The following is a 17,443-nucleotide window of genomic DNA, read 5'->3' on the forward strand; positions in this document are numbered from 1 at the left end:
TACCATTTTAACAAAGAGGTAAAGTGAAGAGACTAGACAAAGGATGGAGAGGGTAGTTTGGGTATCTAGGGTCGGAAGTAAATTGTAGGAAGGTAATCAGAAAATATATGGTAAAAAAGAGTTATTTAATAAGGTTTGTTACACAGGTAAGAGTGGTTTTCTTCTTCCTGGTACATGAGAGGGGAACACCTTTACAAAAGGAAATTTCTGTCACTTTAATAAAGGGAAATTAATGTCCCATTTGTAAGCAGAATGGAGGAGAGTAGAGTGTTTTCATGTATCTGCTGATTTTCAGTTGCCTTCAGCTCAAAATAATCCTCTGCTAAAGTGGCATATTTGGGGCTGGAATATTTTGATCCCTTCCACATACTTACAGCCATACCTTGTCCCTCTAGACCTGTGATCTGTTTTGTTTGTTTGGAGCATTTGTTTTTGGATAATGTTTAAATTTTTTATAAGTAATGCATGTTTATTACAGAAGTTTTAAAATTCAGATAGTTGAAATGAGGGGCAGTTAAGATCATTCATAATCCTACCACTTTTCACAATTCAGAGTAAACATCCCATAGTTTTTCTCTGGGTTTAGTATAGAAACATTCCCCATACTCTTCCATAGCAGGATTTCTTCTCTCTCGTTTCATTCCCTCAGAATGGAACCAACTAAGGAAATTCAGAGCATGCTTATTGAAGCTTCTTGGCAGCCTCAGAAACACCCTAAGATGGGAAACCAAAGAGAAAACCAATAAGAGAAGCCTTATAATTGTTTTTAAAAGCATATTATCAAGTAAAGTTTGTCAAGAATTAGGACATTGAACTTTTTGTTCAAGATTATTATACTGGGATTGTATGTTTTATGAATATGTATATTTAAAGTTTCTATGATGAGTAAAATTTGCATAAAAGTATTTTTAGCTTATATTTCTATATCATGAAATTTTGAATTAATGGATTGCCTTTTACTTTAATATCAATTAACATTACAAATGACTAATCAAATAGCTTTAATAATTGAAAAATTACTTTCACAGTAATGACTTACTTTCAGACTAAAGCCTCAAAGAGCATGCATGCATGTTTTAAACATTATATAGGCGGTTTTGTTTGGTACCCCTGGTTATGAACCATTGTATTAAAAAATGTATAATAGCCAAAAGATACCATTTATAATAGCAACTAAAAATATAAAATGCCTTGGGGTGGGGAACCCAATAATCAATATTTGGAACCAATATGAAGAAAACCTTGAAATTCTAACTCAGAGACATAAAAGGAAATGGAGATGGATATCATTCACAGATAAGAATGTTAGGAAAATGTTAATTTCTACTTGTTAATCTATAAATATAATACTATTTCAGCAAAATATTTTTTTAAAACTTTATAGTGTTTGAGAAATTGATTTTAAATTTCAGCTGTGAGAAAAAGAAAATCTCATAGGAAAATGTTGGCAAAGAGTAATGACTAAATGACTTATTTTGCCAAATACTAAAATGGATACTATTGCAGAATTAAAATTGGTATCAGACTAGATACCAAAATAGTGGAAAAGAGTATAAACCTAAAAATAATCTCGTATGTGTATATGCATATGTAGAAATTGTCATTTCAATTACTAGTATTTTCACATATGTCCAGGAAAATGAATCGATTCATGCTGGTAACTGTAGCCCAGGGCAGTAAGTGATTTCCAGTTATTTCCCACTGACTGGTTCCCTCTTTAAATGTTTGCCTCTCACCATCTTACTACCTTCTCCCACCCTTAGGATTTTTCCCCCTTTCAGATCCCTCCAAAAAGCCTTCCTCTGGCTCTAAGGATTCTTATTGCTTTATGATGCAATCAGTTTAGCTCTCTCCTTTGCCCAACTCTTCTCTCATCTAAGATGCATAGTGCTTATCCTCACATTTTGCAATTAAAAAGGAAAAAGGCTAAACAAAACTATAATTCCCTCACTATGTGTTTTTAGTCTTCACAAATCAACCATCGAAGCTTAAACTGCAGCCAGCTTTAAAAATAGTGCTTTTCTTCTCCCCACAACACAAAGAAATGAAAAATATTCAGCCTCTCTAGTAATCAAGGAAATGTAAATGAAAGCATTTATGGGTGACTTTTTTTCCTCCTATCTGATTGGCAAAGATTAAAAAGAATACTCATCCTAGGAGAGGCAAGCAAGGTAGGAAAGAACACTCTCACACTCGGTAGTTGCGGAGTAAATTGTTGAAAGTTTTCCAGTAGTATATGTATCAAAAGCATTCTTTCTATGCCTCTTGACCTAGCAACTCTGCTTGTAGGACTGTTGCAGGTGATCAGGGTTGTTCACATAGATGCATGATCACATTCATCTGGGTTTTATTTCTGATGATGCAAAATAGACCCTGCCATACTTCAGAGTAGACTGAGCCATCATAAAAATTAGTTTAGAAAAGAATCCTATTGAACATTGGAAAAAGTTCATTGGCCGTGAAATGAAAACTAGGTAAACTTGGTGAAGCTTTGTATAAATGTGAAAGTATTTTCATGTAATATGGTCAACTAATCATTAAATATTTACTGTGTGCCTAGTATTCTGCCAGGTTTTAGGTGGGAATATGTTGAAAGTATAAAATATACTTGTTCTTTTAGAACTTCATCCGATGTTTGAACTGTTGAGCTTGAATATGTATATTTGTTCCTTGCACACTTAGTAGATGTAGCTGTAGATAATGGAAAGAGCATTGAATATAGGTAGGGATTTGAATTCTGTCCCTGTCACATACATGTCTACTCACTTAGACAAATTATTTGAGAACATGAAGGATGCTGACCTCATGGGATGATAGTAAGAATGAAGGGAGATAAAACAAGGAATGCTTTCCATGATGCTGGAAGAATAGTAATATTAGTAATGATTAGTAATGATTATTAATTAATTAGTTATTGGATTTCCCTGGTGATTCAGTGGTTAAGAATCTGCCTTGTAATGCAGGGGACACGAGTTCCATCCCTGGTCGGAGATGCCCTGACCCACAATGCCCCACAGCGTTTTGCCAACAAAGGTCTGTATAGTCAAAGCTATGGTTTGTCCAGTAGTCATATACAGATGTGAGAGCTGGACCACAAAGAAGGCTGTTGTAGTTGTTCAGTCCCTCAGGCCTGTTGCACTCTTTGCAACGCCATGACTGCAGCAAGCCAGGCTTCCCTGTCCTTCACTGTCTCCTGGAATTTGCTCAAACTCATATCCGTTGACTCAATGATGCCACCCAACCATCTCATCCTCTATTGCCCCCTTCTCCTCTTGTCCTCAGTCTTTACAGCATCAGGGTCTTTTCTAATGAATCAGCTTTTAGCCTCAGGTGGCCAAAGTATTGGAGTTTCAGCTTCAGCATCAGTCCTTCCAATGAATATTCAGGACTGATTTCCTTTAGGATTGACTGGTTTGATCTCCTTGCTGTCCAAGGGACTCTCAAGAGTCTTCCCTAGCACCACAATTCAAAAGCATCAATTCTTCGGCACTCAGTCTTCTTTATGGTCCAACTGTCACATCCGTACTTGACTACTGGAAAAACCATAGTTTTGACTACACGGGCCTTTGTTAGCAAAGTGATGTCTCTGCTTTTTAATACACTGTCTAGGTTTGTCGTAACTTTCCTTCCAAGGAACAGGTGTCTTTTAATTTCATGGCTGCAGTCACCGTTCATAGTGATTTCAATATTAAGATGGTTATAATGTCCTTTATAATTGGTATCTATTTTTCATCAAAAGAAGGAGACTTAAATAATTTATTATAATCTTTAGCTGTAAGTCAACTAAAAACTTACTTACAATGTATTCGCTTTCAATGTTTTCTTCCTGAAATTTTCTCTTTCCTTATCTTCTTTTTCACATCTCTCTACAGTATGGATGGAGCAGATCTGTGTTTTGAAATCGTAAAACGAGCTGATGCTGGTTTCGTATACAGTGAAGCTGTCGCCAGGTATGTAATTTGTATCAACTTCCCAAAGTAAAGGTAGAAGTAAAAGGGAGCTGGCAAGGAAATCATATGAAGCATCCTGCTCTTTGAATGACAAGCAGGCTGCCACTCTTACAAGGAGCATCTCTTAATGTGCCTTAGTGGAACCAAACAGTGACTGGAAATGCAAAATATTAAACAGTGGATTTATTTATATGGATTTAGAATTTAACATCACCACTGCCATCTTTTCCATTTCTGATGACTTTTATACAAGGAGGAATTTTATAGGTCAGGAACTATGTAGAAGGAAACTTGGGGATTTTTTGGTGTGTGTTTGATTTTTGCTTTTTAGCAGATGTGCCTCTTTAGTTCTTCAGTTTGCCTTTTAGTGATAGCAGATTGTTTTGTGACCAGTTAATCTGAGAAAAAGCACGGAACAGCAGAAGAACAGAAATAACAGCACAGTTTTTCTGCTGAATATATTGGATCTCCCAATCAAGTAGTCATCATTGTTCCAAGAGAAGGAGTTCCTACTCAAAATAAAGATTTAATATGAAAAATCACAGGAGCCATGCACTGGGTCACTTGCCTATAGATTTGGAGCAGTACAGCTTTCTGCTTTGGTGACAATCATATCATAAATACCCACTCCAATAAGTTGCCTTTTTAATACATGAGTTACAGCAACCCTCCTTAGTCACTAACCATGGTATGTTAAAGGGTTCAAACCTGTAAGTGTTTATTCAAACTTTCTACCATTTAGGAAACAGTTACCATTAAATGATTATAACATTCTCCCTCCTACCATTCTTTTTATAATTATGGCACAATGGACAGATATGGCTGAAAACAGCTTAGGGACTACTACCCCCATGCAACTTTAAGCTCAGAATGACTTGACTTTCTTCAGATTCTTTGCACACTCTTCTCCTGACTGAGCAGCAAGGGCCCCCATTTCGGGAGGTGGAGCAGCCATAACCGTAACACAAGATAAAGAATATACTAAATTTTAGGTAGCTGCTGTTTTCTACTCCTGGAGCTAGGGAGAGGAAGCAAATGAGAGTTTATATATATTAACTTTAGTTCCTTCTTTTAACTCCTGATTTATTCATAGTAGAACTGAGGCCAAATATCCTTTTTTATTTTGTGCCTTGTTCACTAAAAGTATATTCTAGGGTTTTCTTTTTTGGGGGGGGGGTTCTTTTTTTTAATCCCATTTTGCTTTTGTGTTCTTATCACAATTAAAAGTTTTTATTTTGTATTGCATTTTAGAATTAAAAAACATTCTTTAATAATCAATGCTTTCTTGATTTTTCTTATGGCATAGTGGTATGCCACTTTCTCCTACTAAATGAAACCCTCAGATTTTGCATAGCATTGTTCATATTTATTTCTTAAAGAATTAGAGTTTTGTATTTTCCCATATTGTTATCTTTAGCAGCATCAAACAGGGAAAACTAAATATTCTGGGCGTTGATTTCATAAAACAGTGAAACTTGATGGAGGAAGATGACTTTTTCCTTTTTGAACCACAAAGACACTGGAATACCTGGCAGATAGGCTATCAGAGTTGATGTTAAACCACTACTGGTTTTACTCTGTTCCATACTCATCCATTACTTTGCCAACAAAGGTCGATCTAGTCAAAGCTAAGGTTTTTCCAGTAGTCATGTTTGGGTGTAAGAGTTGGACTATAAAGAAAGCTGAGAGCCGAAGAATTGTTGCTTTTGAACTGTGGTATTGGAGAAAACTCTTGAGAGTCCCTTGGACCGCAAGGAGATCCAACCAATCCTTCCTAAAGGAGATCAGTCCTGAATATTCATTGGAAGGACTGATGCTGAAACTGAAACTCCAGTACTTTGGCCATCTGATGCAAAGAACTGACTCATTTGAAAAGACCCTGATGCTGGGAAAGATTGAGGGCAGGAGGAGAAGGGGACGACAGAGGATGAGATGCTTGTATGGCATCAGTGATTCAATGGACATGAGTTTGAGTAAACTCCGAGAGTTGGTGATGGACAAGAAGGCCTGACATGCTGCAGTCCATGGGGTCACAGAGTTGGACACTGCTGAGCGACTGAACTGAACTACTCATTCCTATTACTTTTCTTTAACTTTGAGCCTGTCTCTGCCACTGTGCTAGGTGTTAGAACATAAAGAATACCAGTGTTGTAGAGATGATGTCATAGAGTGAAATGACTGGAGGTCTCTCACAATCTTGAGATTATAGGAAAGTTAGATGTTTATGTACATCAAGATGAAAGTCTGTTGATTTTAAAAATCCACCTATATTGCTATTAAAATGGTGATTTTATGAAAGGAACTTACCAGAATGGACCAAAGAAAAGAGTAATATTGGGATCAATAAATGATACTGCAAAGAGAGGGATTTGGCAAAATTTATTAAAACCCTTCCTAAAAATGACAATAGGGAGGGACCTCAGAAAGTATGATTAGGTATGTCCCCTATTGCAGAGTACCAGTGACCATGTAACCAAGGGCACATAGATCCTTCCTTTGGTTTAGAACATTCAACCAGATAACTTCTACCTTCCTTCTCTCTGATCCTATACTCCATTGTTGGGAAATGCAGCTTGTATCAGTTGTTCTAGTGAGAGCAAGTGAAAGAAGACTCAGAGACCAAGTAATCATACTGATAGTGTTGTTTTTCTCTAAATGGCTGACCCAATTACTGATTACCTCTGTTTTTCAGAGGTGATGAATTGTGGAGTAAACTAACACACAGGATCAGATTATCAAATCAAATTCTCACAAATCAGAGAGATATTCTTCCCTAGCACCAGGCTTTACTGAACAATTGTAAGGATACAGCCAATCAAAAGACCTAGCTGAAGCTGAGAGAGATCTGGGCCTTTTAAGGGTAGCTCTTCACTTCTTCCTGCATCAGAAAATCACCGCTGGCCCAGAATAGATGAGGTCTCTACATGAGGTCTGTGAGATTCCACACACGGAGGGGAGCATTTCAATTATGAAGCATCTCCATTGTGTATCTTGGAGAGTGGTATAGCTTATACACCATCCTCCACGAAGCCATTGATGCCTCAGGGATCCTGGGTTCTTTTTATGATAGGCAGTCCTTAGCCAGGGACATTCTGTTAAGGGAATTCCAGAGATAAGCTTTCTTCAGCCTTTATTTTAAAGTTTGGAGAATGAAAGATCTGGATAGAAAAAAACAAAAGTAAATACTAACCAATAAATAATGCTAAGTAAATTGCATTTCTGTGTCATGGCTGGTTGGGAAGGAAAAGGGGAAAAATGAGAAAAGAAGATAGTAGGAAGAAAATGACAGCTATATAGGGAATAAAATTCAGAGGAAGAGAAGATGAAAAAGACCCTTAAAGACAAACAGTAGGATTGCAGAAGAAGAACTTTAGAATTGAGAGAAGGAAATCAAAGTAAGTTCTCAAGTAATACTGAATGACCTGCTCTTATCACACCCAGTGGCTAATGACCCTGTTAGCACTTTTAAATGCTCACTCCTCCTCTGTTCTTCTCCTGGACCCAGTTCAGAGCCTCGGTGGACCCTGCTGGCCTTGTGAGGAGTTTGATTTTCCTTCAGCCCAGAAGGAATCTGCTTTGTTCAAGGATACCCCATCTAAAACTTGATTATGTTGCAAAAAGAAATTGTAGGCATAAGGGGGTTCTCTCTTGTTTGTTCTTAGAGCTAAATGGAAATAAGACAGCTAACCAGCCTCTGCTGGCAGATGAAAGACTCCTACCCCTTGAGTTAGAATTCTTTGTGTACTTCTGAGCACTGCTCACTTAATAGCAATCCAGAGTAACTAAGTAAAATTAACTGAATGTCAGAGAACTGTTACTTATTTTTTTCATATTTTAAGGTTGAATTTTTAGTTTGAAGAGCTATTTTACCTAGGAGCTGTGTGAATGTGTGAAAATTCCTTTGACTTAGATATCTTAGAAAATGTAGAACACATTATTTCTTCATAAAGCTCAAACTTACATGTCTGCCAACTTTTTCATTATGAAGCTGTGCATTCCACCAATCTTGTCTACTCAAATGAAAAGTGTCTGTGGGCAGCGAGTATGAAGGTGGGAGTTACAAACTAGGGACATTGTATATTAAGTTTTAAAAATAAAAGTTTTTTTTACAGTTCTAGATTTCTTTTGTTTTTCTACAGTCATTACATGAGACAGATACTGGAAGCTCTACGCTATTGTCACGATAATAACATAATTCACAGGGATGTGAAGGTAAGTCATTTTTATTACTAACTTTAATATTTGTGAATAGATACTGACTTATAGCAATGATAGTAATGAAAATTTTTCTTTAATGTTTTTATGAAGAACATCTTAAAGTTAATTTTACTTACAAATAAAAATTTGTTGAAGTGGTTTATATTTGGAGAGTTGTAGTAATTCTTAATAGGAACAATTTTATCATTTCCATTTCCTTATTTTTATTAAAATGTACATGCATTCTAAAATTCCATTATTCTTTCTTTGCCTTTGTGTGTGTGTGTAAGAGAAGTGTGAAAATCCAGCAGATAGGAAGAACAAACAATATTCTGCACTAAGTTAATTGAGGGGAAAATGAGAATTTGGTTGATATAGGAATATTTCATCACACTTACATTTCTGTAATGTTGCAATGTAAAATAGTCAGCATTTTATTTTCTTTGCAGAGAGTTTTGAAACATAGTCTGAAATCATAAATTATAATAGTTTGTACCCTTAGGAATATGAATATTACCATTATTCAGTGTTTATGCCTGTTTGATCCCAGTATCATTTCATGAGAACTGTCAGTTCCTGGCTTATTATGGTGTCAGGCAGAACAAGGAAGCGTGAAAGCAAGGGAGACATGGCCCTCCTGCTCATGCCCACCCCCTTTCAGGGCCTTGAGTGGCTAAGAGCCCCTGCGATCTCTCCGGCCCTCTTGTCCACTGTCACATGCTCCTATTTTGTCACTGGTTTCTCTCTAACCCATAGCATCCATAGGTACAGTGCTCTTCTTCTCTCAAGAAATAATACCAAAGGCCTGGCTTCTTCAGTAGACTTTAATGGTTAAGAAAATTAAAGAATTTAATTAAATTTTCTATAACATCTGAGAAATTTTAACTGAAATTCTGGTGGTTAAAAGCTGAGGGAAAGCATGAGCAATTCCAAACCCATCTAGTGGAATGTTATAATAGCAATGAAAAATCATTGGAGAAATGTACAAAATACACATTAGTGTAAATTAGTTGTAAAACATCTTATTCTTTTCAAATGTAGTGATAGGAAAGCGATATTGTTATTATCTCCACTCAACATTTTAAACAACTCGGTGGATACATAGCACTTTTATAAGCAAGTATTCTTCAGTTATGCAAACAAAGAGAGTGAGAAGTGTAGAAAGATAAGGGGGGTGGGGAATGGTCAGTGATAGCAATATGTCATGTTATTCTTTTGCATTTAATTAATAGAAGAAAATGCATATATACAGAATGAACTATATCTCCATAAATGACAATCTGCAGGAGTTCCCTGGTGGTCCAGTGGTTTAGACCCCACACTTCCACTGCAGAGGGCATGGGTTTGATACCTGGTTGGGGAGCTAGGATTCTGCATACCACACAGTAAGCCCCCCAAAAAAAGATCATTTGAAAACTTAAAATATGTAAAACAGGGGGCTTCCCTGATAGCTCAGTGGTAAAGAATCCACCTGCCAATTTAGGAGACATGGGTTCTATCCCTGGTCCGGGAAGATGGCACATGCCGCAACAACTGAGCCTATGCACCATACAACTAAGCCCACGCGCCACAATTACTGAGCCTGTACTCTCGAGCCCACATGCTGCAACTGCTGAAGCCCGTACGCCCTAGAGCCCGTGCTGCGCTACGAGAGAGGCCACTGCAATGAGACACCTGCACACTGCAACTAGAGAAAAGCCTGCGCGGCAACGAAGACCCAGCACAGCCCCAAATAAATAAATACAGTGTTTAGAAATATGTAAAACAAATTCTGAGTTCATATAGTAGCATTATGTTAAGGACTGTTGCTCAAGAGGTAATTTTTTTTAATTGAGATATAGTTAACATTTAGCATTATATTAGTTTCAGGTGTACAACATAATGATATATGTATATATTGTGCAATGATCACCACAGTAAGTCTAATTACTCTCTGTCACCATGCAAATGTACAATATAATATTATTGACTAGTCACCAGGCTGTACATTACTTCTCATGACTTATTTATTTTTGTGATTGGAAGTCTGTACCGGTTACCCCCTTCACCCATTTTGTCCCTCCAACCCTCTTTCTCTCTGGCAACCACCATTCTGGTCTCTGTGTCTGTGAGTTTTGTTTCGTTTGTTCATTTGTTCTGATTTTGAGATTGTGTATGACTGAAATCTTATTTGTCTGTCTCTATCAGACTTACTCAACATAATACCCTCAAGGTCCATCCACTTTGTCACAATGGCAAGAGTTCATTCTTTTTTATGACTGAGTAGTATTCTGTTGTGAGTGTGTGAGTGTACACACACACACACACTATCTTTGTTCATTTACCCGTCAATGGACACTTAGGTTGTTTCTATCTTGGCTAATGTAAATAATGCTGCAGTAGCATGAGGGTGCATATATCTTTTTAAAGTAGTATTTTTGTTTTCTTCAGATAAGTACTCAGAAGTCAAATTGCTCAATCATTTGGTAGTTCTTGTTGAAAGTGAAAGTCACTCAGTAGTGTCCAACTCTTTGTGATCCCATGGACTACACAGTCCATGGAATTCTCTAGGCCAGAATACTGGAGTGGGTAGCCTTTCCCTTCTCCAGAGGATCTTCTGAACCCAGGGTTCAAACCCAGGTCTCCCACATTGCAAGCAGATTCTTTACCAGCTGAGCCACAAGGGAAGCCCAAGAATAGTGGAGTGGGTAGCCTATCCCTTCTTCAGTGGATCTTCCCAACCCAGGAATTGAACTGGGGTCTCCTGGATTGCAGACAGATTCTTTACCAACTGAGCTGTCAAGGAAGCCCCCATGTGGTAGTTCTATTTTTAGTTTTTTGAGGAACCTCCATACTGTTTTCTAGAATGACTGCACCAATTTATATTTCCACCAATAGTGTGTGAGGGTTCCCTTTCTTTCTACATCTTCACCAACACTTGTTATTTCTTACCTTTTTGATGATAGTCATTCTAACAGGTTAGGGGGTGATCTTTCATTTTGGGGATTTGCATTTCCCTGATGATTATTGATTTCGAGCATCTTTTCGTGTACTTATTGGCCATCTGTCTTATTTGGAATAATGTCTGTTCAGATCCTCTGCCCACTTTTTAAATCAGATTGTTTGGGATTCTGTTACTGAGTTGTAAGAAGCAATTTTATTTTGAATTCTGTTCTTGAGAGGTAATTACATCAGCACCATATGAGAAATAATGATGGACAACACACTCTAATACTTTCAATAATATAGTCAGTCAGCTTTTTGGTTGGCCATGGTATAATGACAGTCCAAAACCAAATACAGTCCCTAAGTAGTTATGTTTGAATACTGTGCTTCAGCTTTCATTTACATTCTGATTGATTTATTCAACAAATATCCGAGTACCTACTTCGCACAGTATACTATGTTTCGAGTCCTAAAGGCATTATGGTCTCAGTAGACAGATGAAATACTGTATCTGTTACCAGCTACTACAGATCAACACACAGTGATTTATAGCAATCACCATTTATTTGCTTTCAGTTCTGCAGTTGGGCAAAGCTTGAGGAGGACTGCTCAATTTTGTCTCACAGGCTGTTGGCTAAGGTGGCATGGCTAGTATCCACAAAGGCTTCACTCACTTTTCTGGCATCTCAGCAGAAGTAAATAGAACAGCTGGAAGCTGGCTGGGCCCTCTTTGCAGTCTCTCATTCAGAACCTCTCTCTCTCTCTCACCTCTTCATGGCCTCCCTTTCTAGCAGGACAGTGTCTCACAGCACCAAAGGAGCAAAAATGAAGCCTCAACCTAGAAATGGCACCATGTCATGTCTTCTGCCTTCTGTTAGTCAAAATGTCACAAGAGTAGCCTGGATTCAAGAGGAGGAAAAACAGGTTGTGCCTTTTAGAGGAGCAACATATGTGCACAAGGATAGGAGGACTTGTTCACGGCCATCTTCGCAGATAGGCAAAACAAATAATTACCATCCAAGGTATGGGGTGGGCAGAGTCATAGAAAATTCACGGAGAAAGTTGCATTTGAGCCTAGTCTTGAGTCATGGGGGAGTTACAACAGGATGAGAGGACATTTCAAGCAATAGGAATAGTGTAGGCAACAGCTCAAAGTTACTGTAATAAATTTTAGTAAGTTTATTATATCTAAGGCACATGCCAAATAATTTTGAGGAAGCATCCAGAAACATGAACTTCCCAGGTGGCAATGGTAGTAAAGAACCTTCCTGCCAATGCAAGAGATGCAGGTTTGATCCCTGGGTCAGGAAGATTCCCTGGAGGAGGGCACGGCAACCCACTGCAGTATTCTTGCCTGGAGAATCCCATGGACAGAGGAGCCTGACAGGCTGCAGTCCATAGGGTTGCAAAGAATCGGACATGACTGAAGCGATTTAGCATGCACACACACATTCAGAAACAGTCTAAGGAAAGGAAGAGAGAACTGATTCTCAAACTGCACGTTAATAAGAAACCACCAGAAAAGGCACCATTGTTGACTTGGGAAGCAGACTCTCAACACAGAGCACACATTATTGTTGATATTCTTTATATTTTAGTACCTGAAATCTATACATTTCGCATGTAACTATAGTGCTCACATCTAGCTAATTGGTAAATTGGGATTGGGTTTTTTTTTTCTTAAGACATCCATCCAAAAATACATATCGAGTGCCTACTGTGTGTCTGGCAGTATCCTAGGAACCAGAGCTACATCATCAAACAAAACAGACCAAATCACTGACCCTGTGGAGCTGACTTTGTAGTTCAGGGAGACAGACACTGACCACTGAGCATAAATAAGTCAACTGTATAGTAGGTTAGAGATGTGAAAAGGACTACAGGGAAGAAAAAAAAAAAACAGCCAAAGGAATGAGGACTGCTGGAGAAGGGGTTGCAGTATTAAATAGGGTGATGAAGCAGGCCCCATTGAGCAGTTGACCTCTGGCAAGGAGAGACAGTGGGCTAACTTTGGGGGACACCAAAGGAGGAGGATTCTGGGTAAAAGAAAGGCAGGAGCATAAGTGGCCTATTTGAGCAAGAACAAGGAGGCCAGTGTGATTGAAGCCAAGTGGCCAAAGGGGAGAGTGGATAGTAGATGAGGTTAGAGAGGAAAGGAGGGGAGGAGAACCTTTAACCTTTACTCTGACAGAACTGAGGATTCACAAAGAGTTTTGAACAAAGACAGATGGTGATCTGACTTTCCACGGTAACAGGACGACATTGCTTTGTTGCTCTAATAGATTGAATAGGGGCTCCAGGGTGGAACTTGGGAAACAGGAGATGGTCCTGCCTGGCAGGGCCAGAGTGGTAGCAAGGAAGTGATTAAAAAAAAAAAAAGTAGATTCCAGGTATATTTGAAGGTTATGTCCACAGGATTTGCTAATATAATTTCAGTAGCTTAGATAACCCAAAGTAGTTTCATTCAGGACCTTATTATAGAGGTTTTCCAATGTAGTGATCTTTAATAATAATGCAACTTTAATGACAGTACATTTCCCATGGCTAATAATTTAAACTTTCACTGGATGTGTTCTTACTCTTTGCTAATAATAACAAATTTTGTGAAGAAGCTTTTCTTCATATTCAGATAGTGGATATTCAGTGACTTGTCTGGATATAGATTTCCTCTGTATATAGATTTTGATTTCTATAGTGAGTTTTTGTCAAAGTTTTCTTCCTTTTTACTCAGTAAAGAAAACAGAAGACCATTGCAACAGTCCATTCCTTTGAGAAAAATTTCGATTATTTAATCGTCCCTTTTAGCTAGCCAAGCATATTCCCATTTTCTCCCTTGTTCTGGTTCTCATTCTCCTTCCCTCCTTCCTTCCCCTCCCCCCAAGTTCTTGGCATAGATCCAGAAGCATTGGGTTTCAAACATTCTAGAATTATATTAATACTTTTTTCTTTACTTAGTAAGCATTTCTTTTTGAAATCAGAATGCTGCTGCTGCTGCTAAGTCGCTTCAGTCGTGTCCGACTCTGTGCGACCCCATAGACGGCCTCCTACCAGGCTCCTCTGTCCCTGGGATTCTCCAGGCAAGAACACTGGAGTGGGTTGCCATTTCCTTCTCCAGTGCATGAAAGTGAAAAGTGAAAGTGAAGTCGCTCAGTCGTGTCCGACTCTTAGCAACCTCATGGACTGCAGCCTACCAGGCTCCTCCATCCATGGGATTTTCCAGGCAAGAGTACTGGAGTGGGGTGCCATTGCCTTCTCCATGAAATCAGAATACCTGAGTCTAAAAATGTTTGGTTCTATCAGGTTACATTTGAGTCTATGGTGCCATGTGAAGAAGCAGTTTCATATGAAATTGTGTAAAATGTAATTGTATAATTCTTTGAAGAATCTTGAGAGTCCCTTGGACTGCAAGGAGGTCAAACCAGTCAATTCTAAAGGAAATTAGTCCTGAATATTCATTGGAAGGACTAATGCTAAAGCTCCAATACTTTGGCCATGATGCAAAGAACTGACTCATTGGAAAAGACCCTGGTGCTGGGAAAGACTGAAGACAGGAGGAGAAGGGGACGACAGAGGATGAGATGGTTGGATGGTATCATCAACATGATGGACATGAGTTTGAGTAAGCTCCAGGAGTTGGTGATGGACAGGGAGGCCTGGCGTGCTGCAGTCCATGGGGTCAAAGAGTCAGACACGACTGCGCCACTGAACTGACTGTTTGGGAAGACGTGTCATCATAGTACAGCATCTCCCAACAGCCGTATACGTTTGGGGCCGGGTTCTTTGTTGTGGGGGGCTCTCCTTTGTGTTGCTACCTCTGCCTAGCCTCAACCCAGTAGATGCCAGTAGCATTTCCCCGCTGTATGACGCTCAAAAATGACTCCCAACATTTCCAAATGCCCCTCAAAAACCACCCCTGGTTGATGCCCACAGTCATAATATTCTACTTCTCATGCTTTGCCTCCCTACAGGCATTAAATAGGGCATGTATGCAAATTTCTTTTTTCTATCACCTTTCCTTTTATTCCTGTTTTTTTTTCTTGTGAAAGGATGTGAAAACTTTCATTATGTTTCAGTGTTTTCTTCCTCTCGCCCCTAAATGAAAAGTACTTTAAAAAAAAATAGTCCAGTTTTTTAGGTAAATGCAACTCCTGGCTCCTTGCTGGCCTTCGTTCCCTCTGTTCAGCCATGAGAGTCGCCGTTTTATTGTCTCTCCTGTCTCCCAGAGACGCCACACAAAGCATCACTTGAGCGCGGCGAGAACACCAAGCCTCAGACCTTTCTACGCCACTGACCTACTGACGTCTGATTTTAATAAGCCAAGTTGAAGTTAAGCCGCTTCTTTGAGCAAACTGCTTGACACACAGTCCCTTTCTATTCTGAATAGGGCCTGTGCCCAGGAGGTTTGGGGGCTCTGGTTTAGTTCTCAGAACTGCAAAACCCCAAATCTCACAGCTGCTCAGCCAGGAACCTCCACCCAAGCGTTTCTGTGTGTGCTTCCTTTAAATGGTTTCCTCGCTAACCCATGAACACGCCCGGCTGCTCTCTGGCCACCTTCTGGTATCAGTTCTCCTTTCACCAGCCGAGGGCCAGACTTCATTATAAATGGTTGTTCATCACATCACTCTAGTTGCGGTGGCATTGTGGATTTCTTATGGTATTTCTTCTTCCATCGCTCTTGACATTTGTCTTACATCTCTTACTATAGCTCCCCCAAAGTCCCTCATGTTTATATTATATAGAACATTGAGAGTTTCCTTAAGATGAAAGTAAATTCTGTTCTTTATTATAATAAGCACGCAGGCTTACCTTCTCTGTTACTTTTGTAAGATTGTCGAGCGTAATGTACATGTTCAGCTTGATCATGGGGTTTTTAATACTTAGAAATACAAGATATATTAAAGATGACCTTGCTTCTCTTTTTCCACCCATCCCCCGTTTCAAAAAAAAAATCAGCTCCAACTTTCTTTTGCTCAGTAGACGCGAGTACTTTCACTGCTGGTTCCCTTCTGAGCCAGCAGTAGCAAGCATGTACCATACAGCCAGTGCATTTGTACTGTCATGTATAAAAACCCTTCAGGCTGTAGTAACTCTTGCCACTGATATCAATTCACTTTGAATCCCAAGGCAGTCAAAGAAGGCTCATGGCATTAGGTTGTGGGATTGAAATGCTTAGCAAACTACCAGTGCCCCTCTGTGCTGTGCTCCCTTTGTGGTTTGCCAAGCAAGATTCCCTCTCAGCTTGTCTCCGCATATTCGCTCATAACAGCTCCCTCTCTGCAGACTGCAAAGCCCCAGGTGGGCTGCAGCCAGCCTTAACCAGATCAGAGCAGGGTTGACATTGGAGGGGAGCAACACTTGCCACCCCCACAATGTGTCTGTTTGGCTTGAAGATTATTGGGGGCTGGTTATTTTTAAGAAGCAAGAGACTCAGGAAGTCTTTCTTTACACCTCCCCCTTAACCGCCTGAAACAATTTAAAGGGTCTGATCCAGGAAGAGTACTAGCACCGGAGATGTCTGCAGAGAATGTGGGCTAGGTGTGGTGGGTGAACTCAGCAGGCTAGGGAGACCAAAGTCCCCTCTGCATCCCGTAGTCTTGGTAGCAAGCATTTGTTTCCCAAACATTTGTTTCTCCATCTCCATGTGAATTGCCTTCCTCCCCTTTGAGGTCCCCAACCCCTACCCTCTTCTCCTTCTCTCAGTTGGCTCATAAATTCCAACTGCCCAGCTTATCCTTGAGCCGCATATTCCAGAGGATATGAGGCCATATTCCCCTTAGGTATGTAATTTTTTTTTTTTCTCCTGTTAATCCATTTCAGGTCAGGAGAACCTACAGGAGTAGAGGAAAATTTTTTCCTTCCCCAGCATCTTCCTGTTCTCCCCAAAGAATAGAAACTCACTTCCAGGAGGAGTACTCCATCCTTCATTTTGCTGTTCTAGTCTTAATTGTTCATGTTCCTGATTAATAGTTTGCAGGTTGCCTTGATGGGAGTGTATATATGAAAGGATAAAGGGGGAAATAAACCTTTGTCATGCCTGCAGTGTTCTTGCCTGGAGAATCCCAGGGACGGGGGAGCCTGATGGGCTGCCATCTGTGGGGTCACACAGAGTCGGACATGACTGAAGCGACTCAGCATGCCTGTTAAGACACAATCTTGTCAATCTTTAAGTCAAAATTTGGGGTTTCTGAAATTGTGTTTGATGTTAACTCACAGACACATTAAAAGCATCACTTTCCTGAAATTCACACTCCAAATTTAGGATAAATTTTAGAAAGTGATACTTCCTAAAAAATATTTGCCATGACATTAAATAGTCAGTTCCTCAATTACACAAAAAAATTCAACATAATTTGCAATCACCTATTCATGAA

The 17,443-nt window shown here is 39.4% G+C and overlaps 1 protein-coding gene across 8 annotated transcripts in view; it reads left to right on the top strand.

The window, feature by feature from the left end:
• CASK (calcium/calmodulin dependent serine protein kinase) overlaps nt 1–17,443 on the top strand; it is a 374,249-nt gene that overhangs the window by 177,174 nt on the left and 179,632 nt on the right. For all 8 annotated transcript variants that reach the window (XM_070366505.1, XM_070366507.1, XM_070366509.1 and 5 more), the window contains exons 4-5: nt 3,873–3,950; nt 8,090–8,162. In XM_070366505.1, the coding sequence (XP_070222606.1) occupies nt 3,873–3,950; nt 8,090–8,162 (151 nt within the window). The remainder of the gene's footprint in view (nt 1–3,872; nt 3,951–8,089; nt 8,163–17,443) is intronic.

The sequence above is a fragment of the Bos mutus genome, chromosome X (genome assembly GCF_027580195.1).
Source record: "Bos mutus isolate GX-2022 chromosome X, NWIPB_WYAK_1.1, whole genome shotgun sequence".
In the NCBI taxonomy this organism is placed as follows: Eukaryota; Metazoa; Chordata; class Mammalia; order Artiodactyla; family Bovidae; genus Bos; species Bos mutus.